Raw genomic sequence first — 23,309 nt, forward strand, 5'->3', positions numbered from 1 at the left:
CAGGGATGGGGGATGCTTTCATGGGCGTGTACACAGCACAGGGAGCCCCAGTCCAGCCTCACACAGTGTCCTAAGAGCTTGTATTTACAGGCTCCTGTGAGCAGGAGGCTGTTTACTAAAAGGATTAGATAAGGCTTGACAAAGATGCAGAAAGGCGGGCATGCTGTGCCTTAGAAAACTTCTGCAATACAGAACCCAAAACATCCCTGTGGGCAATTCCAGTTAGAAAAGAACTTAGTAAAGAAGAAGGGGGGAGAAATTTCAATCAGGTTTGGCAGAGCACTGTGTCCAAGCCATCTCCCAGCAGCCACTGCTTGTCCTGGAGAGGTCTGCAAGATGATCTCAAAATACTTTCTCCTTCTATGTCTGAGAGAAAACAACTCCTAAAGCATGCTGCTTCTCCTCCCACTCTGCTGCAGAAGGGAATGCTGCTCTCCTGGGTTTGTAGGACATCTATTGCAAGGCCCTTCCTTGACACAGACAAGTGTCACAGGGCTGAAGTACACCTTTTCTTTCAGTATCAGTTTGGTCAGTCTGCCACATCCTGGCATTCAGTCTGGAACAGAGATCAGTTCCTTATGCATTTTCTTTGCACTTCTGAAGTTAAGCAATCCCTTCTCTTATTCTTGCCCACACATTATGTTCTGGAGATCCCATTCATGGTGGTGGTGATGGGGTTTGCTATTATCAGCATTTTCAGATATTCAAGCAAAGCTCTATTCCTTCCTCAGAGTACTTCCAGAGTAGGCTGGGAAGTTCCTGATGAGTAGGTGGGGAAAAAAATGACAGAAAAGGGGTAAAAACATGAACTGTAAATTTCCTTGAGGAATAGCATGATAGCACCACCAAACTACTTGGGGTTGAGAGACCAGAACATGCAGGCACAGGAGTTTCTCCAGTGGTCTGGTATTGTGCCTGATTCGGAATTTATTATAAACTATAAAACATAAACACAATTACCAAGTTCCCCACTGTGTCCATTTAAACACAGCTAACCAAAGACGTGGATTCATGTTTAATGGAATGAGCCACAGGAGAGAAGGCACAGCAGGGCCTGCAGCCACAGGGCACATTTAATTCCAAGGGAAGAACACCTGACTTCTACACGCAGAAAAACAAAGAAATAAATTAATAAAATCAAGTATGTGGTCTGGTACCTTTAGGACCATTATTACACCATCTCTCTTAGGGAACTCTCGCAAAACTTCCTGGGAGCCTGGTCAGGAAGAATGCCAAACTGCAGCCCTGGGAACACTTTTAGGTCTCCTTTTAGGCTGGGATGAGGGTTTGGTTTAAGCAGTAGTCAAGGCACAGGTCTTCACAGCAGCTGAGTGAAAAGCAGCTGCTAGAGCCAGACCTGTGAGGAGGAGGAAGGGAGGAAGAGGAGGATGCTCAGCAGAACCGCACCAGGGAGAGTGGAATAAAGCACACAGAAGAACAAGCCCAGATCAAGTCAAAGTGTTTATTCACGTGAGGTCGGTTCAGACATGACCACATTGAAAACCATTCTCCCTCAGAGCACCCTGGAGAAATACACAGAACTGAAAACCCAGGACAAGAAGGACAGCAGCAATCCCAGGCCTTAGACATGCCTCACTAATTGGGGGTGGCCTCAAAGCCCTCCATACTCGGATGCAGTGGCTGGGCAGCCTGGGCTTGGCGCTCCATCACTTCTGACACTTCTCAAGAGGGGACAGAACTGTTTTCAGGAAGCCATTTTTTATAAGGACCAGCCTCTCCTCCCTCCCAACCTCAGCAACATCCCTTCCCCAATCTGCCTTTCATCAGAAGCATATCTGCTGCCCAGAGAGGCAGCCAAAAAGTTCATCCAGGTTGGAATTTGAAACCAGAGATTTTCAGATGCTGTGGTTGGGGCAAATGGTGCCACCATCAATTTTACAACTAAATTTCAGAGTGTTTTCATTCTATTTGTACAGGGGCTAATGAGTAGCTTGGGATGTGAACACTAACCCCAGGGCATAATTCTGAGAACAGGATGATAGATTCTCAGTCTCCTGCTGTAATTATACAGGCAAAAATTGGAATGGGAATGACAAGAGTCAAGAACAGGACTCGGGCCCCATATCAGCTTAATGGGGCATCATTTTCCCAAACACTGAAATACTTTGAGGGCTAACAAAAAGATGCAACAATCACCTCCACCATGAGAAAAAGACCCAAAAAAGTATAAAATGGGGCAACTGAGCTCCACATTAAGCAAAGCTGTGCATGGAGACATAACTACAGAAGCAGCAACCACCAAGCAACCATTTAAAACTGTAAAATTGTAAGGCACTAATCATTACAATCAACACAGACTAAAAACTGACATTCATCAATTAAAAAATAAAATAAAATAAATGTACATTTTGAAAAGGCAACCATTCCCATTTACAAAATTTCAAATTCTCAGCTCTAATTTCTGCTGTTCCCCATCTCCATCCAGGCACTGACTAGTTAGAGTGTTTGCTCACAAGTTCTGCAGGTTAGCACAGACCAATTACAATGAAACATCTCAAGGCATAAACACAAAACATTTTTTTGAGAAGTTACTCAGTGATCCCATTAAGATCACCAACAAATGTTACAAGAGTCAGTCAGTCATCCCACTTACCACAGTACTGCAAAGCACTCAAATACCACCACACCAAGCACAGCCACTTGTTTTTAGTGCTTGCAGGCAGACTTGTATCTACCTTTCCCTTCAAGGTACAACTCAAGCTTCCAAACCCTGGAGCTTGAGATCCCCTATGCAGCCATGGCCACAGGAGCATGAGGGGGACAGCAGCAGCTGCTCATTAATGCTACTCCATGAGTACACTTCAGCCCCTGTCTGAGAGCAGCCAGGTCCCTTAAATTCCTTTAATTCCATTCTGATCCTGCTTGCTGAGATGAGCAATTGCCCAAAGAGTATGAAGTCAGTAACACCAGTTTCCTTCAGGTTACCTCACACCCATTTTGGTCAGTATTGGTCAGGTTCAATAAACAAAGTAGTGAAAGTATTTGCGTCCCATTACTGATCCCTGAAGCCATTCGAGGATCCTTTAGACACAAAGGACCTATTAAGGCTTATTTCAGAGATTACATAAAGTATTGCACGCTATTTGTCCACTTCAATAGTAAAAAAAATGAAATCTCATTTCTCAGAGATTAGTAACATCATTAAAAATGTTAAAAACAAATACAGAGGTAACTTCTTCATGTGACTCTGCTGGAATATGTAACAGTCAAGAGACAAGGGAATAGCAGAGGTCCATCTGTGCAGAGATTTAGCAACAGCAGTTTTTAAACAACTGGACAGTGTAAATGCCAAATAATTATTATTGGCCTTTCTAAAAGCTAAGGTGATCTGAAATTTAGGACTATCCATGAACTGCACTGTATGATTTCACCAGCACAAAAGAGCATCAAGATTCATTGCAAGACAGCCTCCCAAAAACTGTCAGTTTTAAAGAGCTGACTTTGGTCAGCACATCCAGAAATAAATAAGAAAAGGTATAGGAATGGGACACCCAAGAGAAGACCCTGGTGTGACTGCTGGAAGGGTCTGGGAGGCTGGGCAATCCATCAGTCCCATGGATTGTCTGGCTTAGGTCAGCAGCTCCGTGACACAGGTGGTCTCAGGACAGGCATTTGGTGCTTCACGACTGAGCTCACCGAAGGCGAGTCAATCAAGTCTTGTGGAGTTGTTTTGCATCAGTCCAAACCCGGAGGATGTAACAAACAAGTCTCCCAGAGTCTTGAGGCGTGTCCCAGCTGTCAGTTCCACACAGCAGTCCTGGCAGAGGGGAGCAGACTTCACTCTGCCAGCGTTCGCAGGTGCCGCTCATGCAGCAGCAACCTGATCTCCCTCACTATCAACGGTGAAATGAACAGGATTGTTGAACTCGTCTGTGGAAAGAAGCAAATCCAGGACAATGAGCACAGAGCAACCAGAGCTGCAGCCAGCCCTGCTCCAATGTGCATCCAAAGCCATCCCAGGAAGCTTAGAAAAGCAATGACAGAGTGGCACAGCAGAGGAATGGCTGAGCTTGCAGGAAAGCTCATACAATTTCAGCTGCCATGATCACTTTTTCAGAAAGATGAGGTCTCCAGCTCTTCAGTGACCTTCCTCCTTGCCACCTCTGCTGGTTACCAAAGTGGCCTTCTCCCTTGTCAGCACAGATGCAAAGACATCTCCTGGCATTTCCAGCAGGGAGGACCAAGTAAATTGTGCAGCGTTCACCACTGTGGTGATGCTGAGGACATCAGGGCCTCAGCAGCTCTCTGTCCCATCACCAAAACAGGGCCAAGGCATTTTTAGTTTCGTTTCAATATCCTCACCACTCTTCCCACTAATCTTCAAGACCTAACAAACAAGCAGCTTAACTTCAGCTCTCTGAAAATATTAGAAATTACATATCACAGAGATGAAGGAGGGAGAAGCCCTGCCTTGGAAGTCAGGTGCTATGAGCTTTAGGAAATGCATACAGGCATTTTTGGCCAAGTACTTTTGTGTCTCTGCTACAATCTCAGTTCCTGTTGGGTAACATGACTTTAAAGGATCCAAAATGAACTCATTTGACTTAGACAACCTGAGGCAAAGCCACACCACAGGCCACTTTGAGAATGGTATCAGAAGTCACAGTTCTCAGGTTCCCACAAAAATTGACAAAGAATTTTTAAAAAAGGTGATTTCTTACCATTAGAATGAAGAAATAGAAAACCCATATCCATTTCAGTTTCTCCTGGATCAAAGACACTAGATACTAAACAGAAAGGAAAAAAATATTGTTCAAACTGGGAAGATAAGCATAACTTTCAGGCATGACACTTTCATTTACTAGACTTTGTGGGCTCTTGGCACTCCACACAGTGCTGATCACAAAATCCTCCAACTGATCTTTTCCTGTCAGAAGGGATGACTCAGGACAGCAGTCTTTTTGCGTATGAAACCCACAGTTTCAGCAAAGCAGAGACACCACCCTGAAGCTTTACAGTAACTCAGAACAGCACAAAGACAGAACTGAACTACAGTTTCAAAGGGTGATAAATTGACTCTGCTGAATACGAGGTTTTTGCATGGAACACTGGCACATAAGTGGATGTAAGTACTCTCAGAAGAACTAAAAGCTCTAAAATGGCTTATAAATTACACAGGACACATTTTCAAGAGCTCTGCTACCAGTAACTACTTAACCCTTCAGCTAGGCAAGACACTTGAGACTACACTTTGTTCTGAGCTGCACCCTGGCTCAATTGGGCAGCCCAGGCCACACAAGAAAATGCATCTCTTATTAGAAGATTTATACACAGATGTTGCACAAGGGCCTCCCTTCTTCATTGCTGGGTATATCAGAACAGGATCTGAATTTCCAACATGCTCATTGTGCGCTTGTTGTCATTCATACACCCCCGGAATGACGTCGTGGTTGTCTCTGCTGGGATAAATGCAGTGTTGGAAGGGGAGGCAGGTGGAATCTCTCGGAACCAAAGACCCACTTTTTATGATGACGTGAGTTTGGATGGTATGTGTGTGGGAAGACAAAAATACTGAGACCATGCCAGAAGAACACTGAGTGTAACAGTGCACTGATATTTGTCCTTAAAGCACTTGTAACTTGCCACATTCAGAGGAGAAAAGCAGCATCTGTCCTACAAAACAGTGACTGAATGATTGCATTTATCAGGCAATCAATGGCAAGCACAAACCCAAAGCTCTTTCTAGAAAAGAAACTCACACGCCTGGCCTGCATCCTTGTTATTTTACCACACTGGAGGATGCCTGGAGTAGAACTGGCTCCAATCTCTCTCCTAAGTCCTCCCAAAAGCACCACTGTGTTCTTTCACGTAGCTAACACTTGTATTTAAGAAGAAAACATCCCCAGTGGGCACAATGTCAGCTTCCTCCTCTTCAACACCCTACTCCTCAGACATGGCAGCATACTGTAAGGACTACTGAAGCAAGTGGGGCTGGATTTACAAAGTGTAAAAGACATCCACAGATAAAAAGAGAAAGCACAAATAAGAGCAAATTTTAAATAATTTCATAAACACGGTAACATTCATACTAGATATTCCAATTTTACTCAGTTTCAGAGATAGTTTTCTGTAAGAGAAGGTTTGCCTATCACCTCAAAACAAAAAAAGTCTCAAACTTCAAAATATTTTTTTTCACTCTTTGCAAAGCTTTTTGAAGTTCAGGATATGAAAGTCTGTAAAATTCACTTAAATTACCAAAGTGCCTTAACATTAGCACTGTGAATATTTAGTTTAGTTCTTAATTACATTGTTTCCACTGGAAACTTTGTTAAAACAGACAGGTTCCCTAGGTTCATTCTTAAGGTTTTTTTTTTATAAAAAACCCAACCCTATCTTTCTCCCCTCACACAACTTTGAATTGAGGAATGCACTAACATCTGTAACCCCAAGAGACATTTTTCCTCCTTCCCCAGACCTCTCTTTCCCTTTGGCAGCCTCACCTGGCCTATGGCAGCACCAATACTGCCTGTTCCATCCACAATTCCTGTGACTGTCGCCAGAGCCTCGCTGCTGCCTTTCACCAGATCCTGACGCCCCAGGTCAGCAGAAATTGCAGAACTGATCATGTTAGAAGGGCCTCCGATGAAAAATCCTGGAAGTGACAAGAAAATAGCCTTGATGTAAAACAAATACTCAGATAGATTCTCAACAAAACATCTTCAAAACACAGATTTTATACCATGAAAGCTCAGGACAAGAATTAAGTCTAGGGGACAGTGCTCAGAGACTAACTGCAGGTAGAGGGGTGCCTGAAACACACACTCATGAAACACCCTGAGTATCTGTAGCAGAAACAGCTAACAAGAACATTTTAATTAGCATGGATGCTCATGCTACAGCCTCAGTCTCCAGAGGTTCATGGAAGAGATAGAAGGCAAAAAAAAAAAAAAAAAAAAAAAAAAAAAAAAAAAAAAAAGACCCACAACAACAGGACAGAGTTCTGAAATAAGAGTGTTTGGAAAGAAAGGCTCTATTCATGCAGGCCTAATTCCATAACACAGCACAGTATGTGTGGTAGCACAAAAAGCTTGTGACCTCTCACAGCACACAGGCTATTCTGGATTCTGACAAACACCCTCAAGTTTGAGCTGCAGCTCATGACTCTGCCATATACCCACTTCCTCAGATACCAGATCATTGCTAGGCATTTTGGCATAAATCCACCTCCATCATACTGAGCCGAGGCAGATCGCCTCAGCTCTATACAGTCTATATTCTATACCTCCCTCTGTAAGGCAGTTTTCCTACAGCTGTTTTTGAAAGGTAACAGAAATTTGGGCCCAGTTTTCACTCCTTCTGCAAAACCAGCAGACATGGCAACACACATAAACACCTTACCACCACTTGGCTGGTGCTACTGATTGTTCTGCAATGAATTTAGATGTCTACCAGCATAAGAGTGGATTTTGAGAAGTTACCTGTAATTGCCATGATCACAGCATTGATAGGTTTGCTGTTTGGGGAACCTGCAAAAGAAAGACCAGGTGAGTGTAAATAAAACTTGAGTAGGAAGAGAATCCTTCATCTATCTCTCTGAGGAAGTCAGACTCGTCTCCAACTCTCTCATCAAAAAGTATTCAGCACTTGTATCAGCCCTTTCACTCTTCCTACATTTTTCAAAACACTAATTCCTCCTTACAAAGCCATGTCTGAACATCTAGAGGTTCCCCTTGCCTTTCCAGCAGCATGTGTACATGCAGCTAGTTTTCCACTACAGCCCCTCAGTGCCTTTCAGACAGTTTTCCCTGGTATCTCATTTACAGGCATCACCTGAATTCCTCACTCCCTTCCACTCAGGGCCCACAAATGGCAAGTTACTGCACAAGGCAAGGTGCACCCTCTTCTATAAATATTCTCAGGCCATTATCACTCTTATGTGCAACACACTATGGGTACAATAAGGTTTCCTGTTTTGGCTGATGGAAGCTGAATTATCACACTGCAGGAACTTTGGATCACTGGAGGCTTCTGTATCTGCCTGGACAGTAGCACATTTTGAGCTAAGCACAAGGCATCTGGGGCTCTGGTTGTTACCTAGACACAAACTTTAAACCTCACCAGCAATAATTTCATGTTTTCTGCCAATTCACTTTTTAAAGCAATGAGTTAGCACAAGAGCCTACAAAAACTCCACTAAACCCAATCCTTGCTATTCAGTGATAGCAACTTACTGACCTTACTTTGAGACCATCTGAGTAAGCCTGCACGCTTCCAAAAGTCACACTGCTCATTTCCAGATCCAGCAGAAATTTCTGCCCACAGATCTCAAAGTGCTCTATAAAAGTTTGTCTGGACCACCACCCCATTTTGGAGGAACACACAGAGAAGTGAAATGGCATCCCAGTGAGATGGGATGGAATGGAATCTCAAATCATTCTGTAGCACGGGACATTGTGTGAAAACACAAACCTGTCATCCCTAGAAGTGCTTCATAGATGTTTCACAGAAATTACATCTTCCTGTCTCCTTACCCTGTGTTTTCCTGAGACTCCTTTCAAAAGCTGGGCACCAAGAACTATATCTATGATAGAAGAGGCAGAAACTCTCCAGTTTCACAATTTTCAGAAGTATAAGTAGTGAAGCCTAAGAGCTTCTCCTGACTCTGAGTAGTGTATATATACTCCAGCACAGATCTGTCCACAGATTCTCTTTCCTCATAGTGTAGGGACACACCTGAGATTTCTTGCTCTGCCAATTATGGTGTTGACATAATGACAATGCCAAAAATCTCACTGACACTGGAGAAGGATCAGTACCATAACTCACCACTCCAGGGAAATCAGAGAATTCATTTCCACCCAATTAACCAGAGAACAGATTTCTTTCTGTGCAGTGTTACACTTGAGCAAAATAGACCAAAAGGCACCATTCTGATCCAGAAGGAGTTTGAAGACCAGAAAACATAATGAGAACAGGCTGTGCTCTGGTTCTCTCTAGGAGGTACTGAATGAGCCTCTTATCCCTGTGCAGCACAGGAGTACTCACGGCTGTATCCAAAGAGAGAGCCCACAGCAAAGAGCAGGCTCACTGCTAGCACGGGGGCTCTCTTCTGCAGCACATCAGAAATCAAGCCCTGGATAGTCCCACCTGTTAAAAAAGAAGTCTCACTGTCAGGCTCAGAATGCTGATACCTTGAACAAAGCTCATTTCCCTGAGTGCAGTGGCTTCCTCATCAATACACACTCCCTTTAAAATCCCAAGAGCTAAGCCTCCTGCCCTTACTACCCCAGACACAGAGACAACAGTAAATTTAAAGAGAAAACTACTCATACTGCTTTACTGGGAATTTATTGCTTCTTTTTTTTCTGGCATGGTACTAGCCAATGCTCCTACTTTCCTTTTTCTTCCCCTACAGGACCACCACAATCCTGGATTAAGCAAGCCGAACACTGTGGCTGGCTCCTTTAACTGAAAGTGCAAGAAAAGGCAGCTCTTTCTCACAGGGAAAACATTAACACATGGGGGCCTCTCATTCCCTGCTGTCTCACCTACTTAGGGCAGATGCAACTGAATGCAACAAATGCCAAAAGCAAATAAAAATCACCTTATGTACTGTTGGTACCTCAGCAGGAACTCCTCTGCTGGTAAAAGCCAGAATGCTGAGAAAGCCTAATGCAGACCCTGAATGGTCCAAAACAAGGACATCTATTATAGGAAAGCTAATTGGACAAGGGAATAAAGCTAGAACCTGAGCACAGGAGAGTGGAAGTCTAAACACATATTCAGAATATATTCTTGATTCTGAAAGAACCGGGTCAGGTTTTGCAGCCACCAGAAATAAAATCAATTACGTTTAATTTCTGAACATAACAAAGTTGGTGCCTGCTCTCCTGAGATCTGCAATGACAGAACAGTACAGAACCCACCAAGTCCAGAGCAAAATCTTCCCCAATGGTACCTTTCAGAAGAAGTAGCAAGCAGGGGCCCCCATTTTGTACACAGAACTTATCAAGAAATCATAGTCAGTGAAGAAAAATGCCAGCTGGTGGTAATTTCCAAGAGTAGGACAGTGGTCATCAGTTATGTTAACTCCTTAGGGGGTCATATACTTTGTGTTTAAGGAAAAAAAGACAAGCCAAGCAGCCACATACAAACCTAGACTTTTCCCACATTAGGTGAACAGCTAGATCCCACTGAACACAATTGCTCTGGCTGCATCCACTGTCTTTCATTCTCAAACACTAGGGAGGCAGTAGCAAGAAGGTGTCACTCCCCTGCTCACTCACCTATGATTCCTCCCACATCATACCAGATTGAAAGCTGGTCAGCTTCTGCTTCTTTCCATCCAAAGTTGCTGCTGAGGTAGAAGGGCAGCCAGAAGAAGAACGAGTAATTCACCAGCTTCAAGCATGCATAGGCCAAGGAGTACTGGAACAAAGAGAGGGCCAGTGAGCAGTTAGCACTTGGGAAATGAAAACAGCATTCTGCTTATTTCCATAAAACTCTGGAGCCAGCTAAAGCTTTCAAGGGAAAGCATCATGAAAGTTTAATGCTGAACTTCAAAGGGAGCCCAGGAATACAAAAATCACTGTCAAAAAGGTTATTTTTTTATGACTGAATGCAATGGGTTAAAACACTTTCAGTGTAATTTTGAGAAGAAATGACACCAGGCTTCAAAAAATGAAGACAATTTAATTCTCCTTCTGAAGAGAAGGGAGCCAGCCACATGACAAAAAACAAGCTTGAGATTTAGTCATCTGTGCATCATGCTGAGAAAAGTTATGTGAAGTGGTTCCTCTGTGCTGCTCAGAAGGCTCATCTGCTCACAGCACCAAAAGAGAAAGCTTCACTCCTAATCCCCAGGCAGGTATTCCAGGACATGGGATGAAAGGTTTGGCCAAAGCTGAGCACAGGCTTCCAAACCCAACAGCTGTGACAACCTTCTTTTGGCTGCTGGGCTCAATTTGTCCTTAGCTGGAAGATCTCCTCTTTCAGAGCTTTCATGTGTGTGGCAAAGATTAGTTCTCAGGGCCTGCTGGCCCAGCATGCAGAGGGACAGATCACCCTACTTCAGTAAAGATAGCAGTTCAAGGAACCCATCAGAAAAGGCAAACAAGGATGAAGATGTTTAAAGCACTACATTTGAGGCTCTGTGCATACAGACACTTGATTTTGAATTTCAGAAAGCAAATCTTTTTATATATTAAATTCCACAAAATCATCTCTTCTGAATTTATACTATTTTAATAGATACAGACTTGTTAGCTCTATTATTAATGTTTTTTCACTCTTATAGGAAACAAACTAATTTCCATCATACATGGAAAACATGGGGATGTTTGGTAGGGTTCTCCTGCCTCTGGGTGTGAAAAGTGCACTGTACAAAGTGATATTTATTACAACACCTAAGAAACTGTCTACCAGATTGTCTGAGTGATTAAACATTGAATTCCTACAGGCTCAGGGGAAAGCTGTATGTATGAGAACTCTTCCACTGTATCACTCAGCAGGAGATGAGAGGAGCTACAGAAAAAATATGTCAAATAAATTCTTTGTAGAATCTTGACAAGGCTTTGGAGATTCTCTCAGTATTTGGTCTCTCACCAGTCTGACATGGTACCCGTGTTTGGCTGGGCACTAAGCCGACATCAGATAAAACTCTGACTCAGAGATGCTCAGGTTGCTGGATTAGGGCATGGAATGTATCCCCAAAACCCAAAGTTCAAAGCAAGCAACCTCAGTTGCTGCTATCTGCTTTTGCTCAGGCCAGTGAAAAAAGTCACATCAAGCTGAGGCAGACACCATCACTAACATTTTGTGTGAGGCATTTAGCCAAAGCAGGAAAGAACTCAAGATATGTTTGCTTTCTTTTGCTATCCCTCAACTACAGCCTTAACAACAGGACTGTGGTTGTCCTGCAATTGACACACTGACAATGCATCCATCCCTTCTAGACTTCCTGTTGCCTCAATCACAACAGCCAACTGTTTGCTCATTAAGGGTACCTGAACACTGCCCATTCAGTAGTTCTGCTCCATGACAAATCCAGGCAGTTCCCACTGCTCTGCTGAGCAGCCACTTTGCCCCCTTTCTTGCACTGGTTCTAGTATTCAGGGGACACACAGAATGTGTGTCCTGACGCAGAAGGTTAACATCGTTTTTTAACGACAGGTTAACTTTTCAGCTGAACGTGAATTGGGCAGTACTGCTGATACAAAAGCACGAGTTTTCAAAGGATAGGACAAGGATATGTGGAAACTGCATCACCAGGCCTTGTTTCCTGTTGCTCATAAAAAGCCCTGCACACTTTACCAGATGTTACATCATGCTGATTCAAGCTTTTCAGGCCAGCTTTCTGCTTTAAGATAACTAAAAATCTCCAAATCTCAGTATCAGTGCCATCGTGCTCTGTATGATGCTCAGTTAGGAGTGAGAACCCCATTCCTCAGGGCAGGCATCTTATCTTACCAAGGAAGCATCATACAGCTACCTTTGGCCATGGCCTGCCTTGCAAATTCACAGCAGGAAGGGCAGGATCTCTGCTGCACTTCATTGGCTCATTACATGTACTCCATGCATGTAATCTTCCCAGGAGGAAAAAGCAACACACACCACCCACTCACACAGCATCATCCATGCACACAAGGATAGCAGGCCCAACCCCAACATTTTAACAGCATGAGATGTCAGATGCCAACCACTACAATGTATGGTCAACACATCAACAATGATGTGTACAAATCCTGACAACACAAAAAGCCAGCTTTATGTTCAACAGATAAGTCAGCTCTTACTTAAGAATCTGTGTCCTCACCAGTACTACACCAGGAAGGCAACAAGCCTGGAAAAAGCCAATGGCCTTGGGCTGGTTGTCATTGTCAGTTGCTTGAATGGAGTAATTCTGGTCATCATCATCTACATCATCATTGCCCATTAGAGGTCTGTTGGCATCTTCTTCCACATTGGCTTCATCTTCATCTGCTCCAAGCTCAGGGAGGCCTACATTTTACAAGGAATAAGCAACAGGAAAAACAGGCCACAGCCTGTTCACCCTCTCCACACTCTAAAGCTATGCTTGCTTCTTTTAAGCAATTCTACCTTCTAGCAGTTCCCTTGCTCTCCCATACCTCCATCCTCGTTTAGCTTAGAAACTCTTCTAGATGGTGTTCTGCAGTGCCGCCACTTTCTACCCTTTGTCTTCTAGGGCTCTTGAAAGTATTGTGTGATCCTGGCGTCGCCTTTGTCTGTTCTGAGTGTCTGGCCATCAGTTGGAAGACACAACATATTAGTGCATTTCCCCCCTAATTCAGGGGTTGGGATCCTCAGCCCTGGCCCTAGGTGCCACCTCCCTTGAGCGTGGAGGCTGAGAGCAGCAGCAGGGACTCAGACATCTGCTGCCTGTTAACGCCTCTGCTGGAATGGAAGGCCTGGGAACTGCATTGTGTTTCCTGGGATGCAGAGCACTCTTATGAGCACACTTTATATCAGCTTTAGAGCTCCCAGCTTTACAGCCTTTGTAGGCACCTGAGAAACCCCCTCCACGGCCCTGTCAGAGCCCCAGAGTTCTTTTCTTTCCCTGTTGCACTCTGACTTGCCTACCACCTTCTCAGAGAAGAAACCTGTCCAACCCCAGAGTTATTTATCTGGCTGTAGGAGACCTGCAGACCAAAATTACTTTTCCTTCCCATTGCACACTTAAGGCTTGCCATAGTTTTCTCCTACAATAGCCAGTTATCAGTTTGCCTGCTGTTTCTTTAATAAATACTGATGTTTCAGGTGAAGAAAAACTGATTATTAGGCATATCCTAGTGGAGATGTTAGAGACACGCTGTTTTATTTCGCTTTAAAAAGACATCCAGACCCTATTCACGTGACACATGGTAGCATTTAGTGTGATCTTGGCAAGTAAAGCATTTGCTCCATTAAATGCACTAAGGTGCAGTACCATTTGATAAGAGCTCTGAGGATAAATGCTGTCAGAATGAGTAGTACTACACAGAAAGCTGCAGATCTGCTCTCCATGAAGGGACTGAAATAGCACAGCTCTTCCACTCACCCACTTCCTTCAGTGACGTCAGGAGCCCAAAGAACACAATGACTCCTCCAGCAAACTGTACTGAGGCCGTCACCAAGAAAGCATACTGAGGAGAAAAAAAAAAACACCATTATTTTTTAAAGCACTTTCAGTCACCTGAAATGGAAGGTTCATACACCTCTAATGAGGGTTTCTTTACATTCCAACCTCATGAGAGAGCAAACACTGCTACAACAACCCAGACTGCATCCATGACACCTGGAAACAAGTGATCTCTGCTTCTCCTGAACAGACTTGGTCCTATCTAGGCTTATCTGTGCTGAGGAGACGCAATGAGGAAGGAGCTGAGCCAACACAACCAGAGATCCAGCTCTATTGGAAGGGACTGCTCACAGAAGAGTCAAGCACCAAATTTAGACAAGGGTGCTCAGAGTTTTGGTCTATCAGATTTTTGAAATCCTCCAAAGACAGATCCTCCAGGTTCTGTCCCCTTGTTCCATTGCTTAACATACATAATAGGAAAATGGTTTTCCAAACATCCAAATGGAACCATCCCTGCTTCACTTTACAGCCATTGCTTTTTTGCTCTCTCAAAGTGGAGTCCTGGAAATAGATTCTGGCTCCGATTTCTCAACAATCTTCTCCCAAGCTTTGGAAGGCTGCTCTTGAGGGCTGCTCTCTTTGGAAGCCCTCTCATGCTCAGAGTGACCAGCTTGGCTCTCCCAGCCTGTCCTCAGAGGCCCCATGCTATGGATGTGCTGGGTCACTCCCATTCCCTATGCTCAGTTGTCCACTGCCACATGACAGCCTGGCCTCTTCCCAGTCACAGCAGCTATGCCTCCATGCCCTTCCAGCTCCAGGGACTCCAGTCAACTCAGAACCTGTGATGAATGACTCTGAAGAGCCACCCAAACCAGAAGAAGGTACAATGAGACACTAGAGCTCCTTAATATCATCAGTCTCTTGGAAGAGTCAGCAAAGGAACAGCCTTTCTATTCTGCCTCCGCAGAATTCAGGAAGATGAAACTGGACACATGAGGCTGTTATCTCTCAAAGAAAGGATAAAAACCAGTGTCTCATAACCCATTCAGACATGCAGGTGTAGCTAGAAGCCAGGCAGCAATACCTACCTCATAGCCATACTTGAGAACGCAGGAGGCAAGGAATGCCCCAAGGATATTTCCCACAGATGCACAGGCACTCCAGAGTCCAAAGACAAAACCCCTCCTGCAGAAGGGGAAAAAGATTTGAAGCAAACAGTGTGAGGACAGATGACATTAAGAACAGGACAAGAACAAAACATTCAAGTGAACTTTAACTGATGAATAGTTACACCATTTTCCCTGACCACTTCAAAGAGGCTCTAAGTTCATTTAAAACAAAATATGTAACTTGGAGCTGCCAAATAGATAAGGCAGGAGCCCTGCAACATCTGTGTTAAATGAGGTAACAAACTATGACTGGAGCTCATCTGCAATATCCCAAAATGAGAACAGAGCCTAGGATGACTCAGTTATCATTAGCTCTCTTTATGGCTAAGTAGAAGAAACAGGTTTTTCAGTGGTACGAAAATTAAAATTCAGTCACTCTACACTATGGGATTTCTGAAGCTTGAACCTATGCTTTTAATACACACAGTTGTGCTGACACCAGGCTGCTCTGTGGCTCCAGAAAAAAAGTGAAAGAGAGAATGTAACAAGTAAGACATATTTCATCCTACCTAATTTTAATTATGATCTAACAGTTGGCCTTTCTGGTTTGAAAATTCCAGCTCAATCTGTTACTCAGCACTTCAGATAAGCGAGTCACTGAAGAAAACAACTTACCCAGCCTTTCCAAACCAATTTCCCATGACAGCAACCACACAGGGCCAGCCAGTGGACTGCAGCAAGCCATTCACAACCCAGAGACAGCAGTAGAACCACTTGTTGTAGAAATGCAACCATTCTGTGAGCGTGCCAAAGGAGAACACCTAGGGGAGAGCAGGGGGAAAACAGAGAAGGCTACTGCTGAAAGACAGGCAGGAGTGAGGACCAAAAAAGGCACAAGCTTTCAGGGAGCTGTGCAGGGGCCAGGGCAGAGGCCAGGCTGGCCTTGTTTGAGACACAGCACAGGGCTCATAGCACCCTCTGCTGAGCCAGCACTTCTCTGCCTCCAGAGACAAACGTGCTGTCATGGCACTTCCTCTCCAAGACTTCTGTCTCCCCAAACAGCACAGTTATAACAGGAGAAGAGAAGAAAAACACAAATAGTTTCAATGAGAACACTAAAAAAAAATACAGTAGCCTCTTGATCTGTTGTTGTATTGACATGCTAATCTGTGAAGCTATCTGTAAACACAGAACGCTCACAGGTCATGTATCTTCACCAAATTTAATACAAATAATACAGCCAGGTCTCAAATTACTAAGTGCTCTAAAATAAACACACATTGTGGAAGAGGGTGCTTGATGCACACTTGTATTCATGTGTCTGCAGAGCACAACAGGCCACAGTCGGGTTTGCAGCCACCAGTAAAATAAACACACTCCACAGATTTTACCACTACTTTAATAACCAGAAAACCACGAGATAAAACTGATTTACACTTATCTGAAGTGGCTTGAACTTGAACACAAAACACCTTTTGTTTTAAAGAGACATTCTTTTTTGACACATACCCTTTTGGCAGTTATATAAAACAAGTAAATGAGTGCCTGGTATTATTAGGATGTCCTTTAAAGAACAGAGCAAAGATTGTGTTTGGAAGAAAAAGCCTCAATAAAAACATGCATGGTCTAAGAGATTAAGTTATACTACAAAACAGTCCCCAAAAGCCCCAAAACACTAATCTTGAACAAAAGCTCTTCATCAAGTCTCTAGACACTGTCTCAAACTTAGGAATTTCCTTATGACACAGTGTCCAGAGCTAGACATTTCAGGAAGGGAAGACTCTTCTATGCTCCATGCTTCACACAGTGCAGTACATGCATCCAGAACCAAGTTAGACCTGCAGGCTTTGAGACCGCTGAGGTACAGCTACAGCTCATGAGCAGATTCACAAAGAAACAGAGCCTCTTCTCCCCTGCAGCAAAACCCTACCCGGAAACCCTTTGGCAAATTTTTACCCACTACTATGTTCCAACTTACCACCAGAGCAGAGGAACACATGCCAAAAGACAAAACCCAGCGTAAATTCACGCGGTCCCCAACTATGCCGCTGACAAAGAGACCCTGGGAACAAAACACAGCATTAAATCGAGCCAGAGGATTCTCGCCTTACAGCTGTAAGACTCAAAGCTACATAGAAAGGCCACACTAATCCAAACACTGCTGTTACACCAGCTTACAGTTCGATTCTAACCACTTCTTCTGCCACTAAAGAAACCTTGCTTGTAGCTAGCTGCTCATTATATTTTTTGTTACAAAGAATTCAGCTGAGAACTCTTAGAGAGACAGAAATAGTCCTCCCCGGTGACAGGGGTGTAAGAAATTCTGAAGTGATAGTATTTCCCTTGTGCTTGTTAACAAACATCTTCACATGGATGACAGGCACGGGCAGAACTAACAGAAACTGGAAGAGAAGGTTTGCCTCTGAACTAAGCTTTATTGTGGGTGTGATCTCCCCAGGAGGAGTCAGCCAAAGCTGAGCAGCTTGGGGTTAGCTTTACTCACCACAGCATAGGAAAACAAAAAGATGGTGTCCAGTGTCCCCAGGAAGAGAGTTGCTTCTTCTGCACTTGCAAATAAATGGCTGCTGTTCCAGAGCTACAGAGGGAAAATTTGGGCAGGTAAACAGGGAGAGGCATAGCTCATTCTACTCTTTTTCAATGAAAACCCCAGCTGCAAAGCAGAACAGCATCTGGCTCAAGCAAGCTCCCATTTCTCCAACACTTTAGTTATCAAATCAGGAACAATTTTGGCATTATCTTCTGGCAGAAAATGTCCACTGACACTTTGCTTCCCTTCTAAAATGCAAGCTAGCAAGCCAGAAGTGAGAAATGCTCCTTTCAAAACTGGATCAAGACAAATGAGTGGCAAAACAAACCCTACTTCTAACAAGCATGCAACTGTTAGACAGCTTCTTACTCTAAAACATTGATGAGCATTTTAATGAATAATACAATAAAGGCATATTCTGTTTTATGTGCAGCATCTCTTCTGTACTTCTCTTGCTGTCTTCATTAAATGAATAATTCCCTTAAAGTATTTGTGGCAGCAGCCAAAATAAAAAATGACAGAATACAAACAGAAAAGAAAGAGCACAAAAGCAACGAGGGGAAGAAATAGACTGGTTTAAAGCTATTTACAACAAACTCCAGTCATCATTAATGTTGTTGGGTTTTGCACTTACCCTGAGTTTCACTTTAGTTTCAATATGATCAAAAAAAAGGGAGAAAGTCTCACTTGTCCCCAAAGAAAGATTAGTGACATCAGATAAAAAAAAATAGCAAGCTTTGAGGATAACTTGAAGAATTAATACAGTTAATCAGAACACAGTTTTCTTCTCTTCCTCCATGCCTCCATTAGAAAACAAACGAACCCAACCCAAGCCTGACCTACAGATGTACCTAACTCAAATATTATCAGTTTCAGCTTTATTCTACCTCTCCAGGAGAACATCCAGAACAACACTAATCATATATCCACTTAGTTTAACAGATGTAACCTAAATTGATACTAGTTTGACCATTTTTATTGATCAGACACATGCATCTTAACATCCAGCAAATACCAAATCATCTATATATTAAAAAAAACAGCTTCCAGAATGTAATAGTTGTTTGAATATTGGTTAAAGAACTAAATATAAAGACCTATTTCATTTTAGCATCCCTGAGATGCTCACTCCTTTCGGCCATACTATAAAATCCTGAACACGTTACAAGCCAAATTTACTGTTTTCACTTATCGCAAGAAGTCAGCATTTATCATCTTTCTATTCCTTCTGGCAAACATTCAAATAACCAATGATTTCTAATGCAGGCAATGCTTCAGCAGCTGACTTGGAACTCCCAGCCCTAATAGATCTCATGGCCTGTGACCAAGCTTTTGATGCAAGATTTCTTCCACTTCTCAAAAGCATCAGGACAAAGCATTACAAAAAAACAAGCCCTAAAACCCCCATGGTAGAAGCCAGGAGATAGTTCTTGCCTTCCCATTTGTGAAAACCAAGCAGTTTAAAACTTCCTTTCCTGCCAGCAAGCACTGCCAAAACTCCCACTGCTTTAACTGAAACCAGGATTTTTACAGACAAGGGGTACTGGATGTTCAGCATGGAAATGAGGCCTTTCAGATGCAAGATAAAATGTCATTCTTCACCATCAATTTAGGATAAACAGCTAGCACAGCCAGACAGCTGTTTACTCTCCTAATTTGGATATCCTTTTAAGAGGCTGGCAGCAGCACTACTGCCACAGAGAAAGCACAGCCAGGATTTTCACAGAACCCTCTGTAAGCCCATTAACTGCTTTGGTTTATTGCCTCCAACACTTCAGAGGAAGAGTCCCTCTCCCCCTCCTCCATGCTACTGCCTATTGCAGACTCTTCTGGAGCCCCCATTTCCATTGGAACACTGTAGCTTCTTGAGAAGTTTCTCTCTGGGCACCACTAGGGAAGCATTCAGCATCGCCTGGTGATCCATAAAACTACAATGCCAACACCTGAAGTTTCCACTCACGTTCTGAGAAGTGAGGAACACCTAAAGGGGCCTCTTCAGCTCCACAGGCTCAGCCCACTGGCAGCTGCCCACCTTTCCTGTCACCTCCTTCTCCCTTGCGTCCTTACCTCATATGGCCGGAGCTCGGGGGCTGTGCTGTTTAGGCAGAAGGGAGTCCATTGGTTGGAAATGCTGACTTTGACATTACTGAATGTCTTTCTGGAGGCATGGAGCAGGGAATAACTGCCAGGAAACACACAGACACACAGGTTGGTCCAATCTCCTCTGGAGGTCAAGGGTGGAAATACAAATATCTGAGCAGAGGTACACTCAACCTACCTGAAGAAGGTCAGCAGGAACACAACAATATGATGGTGGGTGCAGTGGGACACAAGGCCTCTGCTGGCAGGCTGCCTCCGTAAGCTTCCAGGCACAGCCATGTTCCTGGCAGCCCTACCCCTGCTCCTGATTTGGCCACAAGGGCTGGATGGTGATTAAGTCATTCTTCTGCCCCCCCTAAACAGAAGAAGATGGGAAGGGAGAAGAAGAGAAAACCAATTTGAATTAAAACACATGTATGAAGTACAGCTCTGTTCCCCAGACAGCTCGAATCCAGATGGAAGAACTCCATGCCATGCCTTTCCAACTTGTTTCACACCACCACGCATTCATCACTTGTACATTCCTCAGTAACTTCTATGGCTTAAGGTATCTTGTTATTCCTATTCTCCCAGTACCCCCGCGGCACTTCGTTTTTGGTTCTCTCCTAGCAGATGCCTCTTCAGTGCCCAGGACCAAAGGAGTATCCCCTGGATCTACCAATTTCCAGCAATCTCCCATTAAAGACCATTGTGCACCATTTACACACATGGTAACTAGAGCGTGACCACAAATAAGAGCTTTCTGCTGCTACCTGGCTGGACACAGACAGGTGATGAAGCCACAAGAGCAGAATTTGGCTATGGCTGGAGAAGGGTTTGAGATCTGACTGCCTCACTAAGATGTTGTTGAAGGAATATACCCAAGAGTGGACTTGCTTAGATGGAAAAAGGGAAGTAGCTGTGAGGACAGTGCTGAAATCCAACAGCTGGAATCCTTTCCTGTTTATTCTCAAGCCTGACATTACAGTTCCATCAGTCCCCAACTCATTAGTACAGCACACAAGTCACACTTTCCTGTAGGGCATGGGTGACACCTGCCTCAACCTTGAGACAACCAGAAACTATCAATACTGAGGGAAGGCCATCGCAGACATACAGTTTCCTCATGCTGCTCCATGCCACACCATTCCAATGCCCCAGCTGAGCTAGCATGGCCGACGGATGATGTCTGCTAACAGATTTTGGGAAACGGCCCCACTGGGCAGTGTGGGGATGAATCTCTCACCACACATTTCGGAGGACATGCCAACACTGCAAACATTCTGAATGCTGAGCAGAGGTAAAATAAAGCACTACCTCTGTTCCCCCAAAAGATCAGTACTGAAATAAGATAGAATATAATGCCTGTGTGTCCTTTTGTATCCACAGGTGCTGCTTGTAATTATTTGCACATCTGACAGAAGTCTTTTCAAGTTCAGCTTCATAACCTCACCTGAAGAAAGTAAGTCATTGTCCAGTCTCTCACCCAAATTTCTGCTGCTGGAAACTCTTTATTTCACACAGACTTTCTATTCCTCCTTTTAAAGCTTTCATCAAGACACCTTTCACTGCAAGCAGTCTCCCCTGTTCTCTCAGTGATGAGACATGCCTGACCAACAGCAATATCCAGCTACTGCTGGATATGCAAACAATTGTGGAAACTGACAGCACATCTGACCTCCAAAAACAGTGTGGCATGGACATTCTCTGAGTAACACAGACCCAGCTAAGACAGCTTTGAGACACTGGAGTCACATTTATCGTACGTCACACCTGAACACCTCCATTCTCATCCAGGGCAAATGCAGTGAAGCTGTACAAGACCTGACACCATCTGTCTCTACACAGCCCAGGAGCTCTTGAGCCACACTGCCACTGCTCCAGCTGGCACACAGCGCCTCTTTGTAAGGACATGTGTCTAGACTGCTTGGGTTCACACAGAGGAGAAAAAAGTGCCTACAACTGGAGCTGTGAGAAGGCAAGACTAGCCCTGAAAAGGCAACTTTGCAAGCAGTCTTGATACCACCTTCACCTGAGGTCCCAGACCATTTCTCAGCACCAGTGAAGGAAGACTCAGCACCCACACAAGAAGCACACAGTGCAGCAGTAACCATACAGCTCAAGGCTGTCCCCCATGCAAGCTGCACTGAGAAGGGAAGCCAAGGCACTCCAGTTTCCCAGCTCCATGATCCTCACAGGCCTGTGAGCCAGTCTGCTGGTCAAACAAGAGATTCCTTGGCTCTCCCTCCCCTCCCACCAGGCAGATAACAGAGCTGTCCTGAGGAAAGCAAAACACTGCCAGTTGTGCAATGCTGTGGGGAAAAGTTCCTTCCTTGGGTAATCAGTCTGCAGCCCAAAGCACAAGATTTACTACTTGCTTCATGTCAACATATGCAAATACAGATCTTATTTGTCCAAGATACCGAGTCCTTTTAAAGCTAAGACCTGGTTTGACCTTAAAGTCACCTGTTTTTTTTTTTTGGGTTTTTTTTTGTTTTTTTAAAAGCATTTACTATTGAAATAATCTGTTCCCCAGAGCTTCTCAATCTCAGGTCTTCTTTCTAGAATACTTTCTGACACAGAAAAAAAGTTAGTCTTCTAATTATTGTGAGAACACCACAGTAACTTTGTGGTGGAGGAAGAGCAAAAGCTCGTCAGAAGGATGACCCACAGAATTGAAGACAGTGAAGCACAGGTCTTTATGAAAGGAAAAGGAGTGCTTTTAGTATGTTAGACTGCCTCATCTAATTATTGACCACCATTTACCTACAGCCAGCTGGTATTCTGAGTAAGCTTTTGATAGGCTTTCACCCTTATTTGTTAAGTTCTCCTTATCCTTTCACTTAAAGGCAAAATAAGACACCTTAAGTTCAAAACAAACACCCTTAATGCTACCCTACTGCCCTCCAAAGCCGGCAGCCTTAACATTCCAAAGTGCAAAACAAACGAAACTATTATTTCTTCAAAATAACAGCAATTTAAACAAATCAAAGAAAACCCCATCAAACCCCAACCCAAACCCCCAACAACCCCAAACCGACTGGGGCGCAGTCCACCCCCCAGAGACCCCTATGCCATTTTTCCGAACCGAGAGAACAGCGGCACAACGCAAACCCACCGAGGACCCTCGGCAGCCAGCACAAGCAGACCGTGCGCCACCGCGGGTGCGCCGCCGGATGCTTTCCGGGAAGAACGACGAGCGGCTGCCCCGAGCACCCGAACGCTCCGGGAACGCTCCGGGAACGCTCCGGGCTGCCGGGGAGGCCCGGGCCGCGGGCACGGCCGCCCAGCCCGAGCAGGGGGCGAGGAGGAGGACGCGGCTCCCTCCGGGCGCTGGGCCACGTCCTCGGCGGGGCGGGGCGGGAGCGGAGCCGAGCGGGCAGCGCAGGGCAGGGCAGGGCAAAGCAAGGTCCGGCAGCGCAGCGCAGGGCCGGGCAGGGCAAAGCAAGGTCGGGCAGGGCAGCGCAGGGCCCGGCCCGGCTCCGCCGCCGCTCCGCGGCCGTGCCCAGCCCCGCGGCGCCCGGCGCGGCCGGAG

The 23,309-nt window shown here is 44.6% G+C and overlaps 1 protein-coding gene across 1 annotated transcript; it reads right to left on the minus strand.

The window, feature by feature from the left end:
- Positions 1–1,448: 1,448 nt before the first annotated feature.
- SLC37A3 (solute carrier family 37 member 3) lies at positions 1,449–23,258 on the minus strand. The gene is made up of 15 exons (XM_085568189.1): positions 22,892–23,258; positions 19,974–20,148; positions 19,763–19,877; positions 17,651–17,743; positions 17,126–17,209; positions 15,823–15,968; positions 15,127–15,223; positions 14,018–14,102; positions 12,776–12,960; positions 10,248–10,389; positions 9,007–9,108; positions 7,440–7,487; positions 6,462–6,613; positions 4,683–4,748; positions 1,449–3,891 (listed from the first exon to the last, which is right to left on the minus strand). The coding sequence occupies exons 2-15, from the start codon at positions 20,072–20,074 to the stop codon at positions 3,799–3,801; spliced, it is 1,509 nt and encodes a 502-aa protein (XP_085424315.1). The 5' UTR covers positions 20,075–20,148; positions 22,892–23,258; the 3' UTR covers positions 1,449–3,798.
- Between the last annotated feature and the right edge of the window lie 51 nt (positions 23,259–23,309).

The sequence above is a fragment of the Lonchura striata genome, chromosome 1A (assembly GCF_050655825.1).
Source record: "Lonchura striata isolate lonStrDom1 chromosome 1A, ASM5065582v1, whole genome shotgun sequence".
Classification (NCBI taxonomy): Eukaryota; Metazoa; Chordata; class Aves; order Passeriformes; family Estrildidae; genus Lonchura; species Lonchura striata.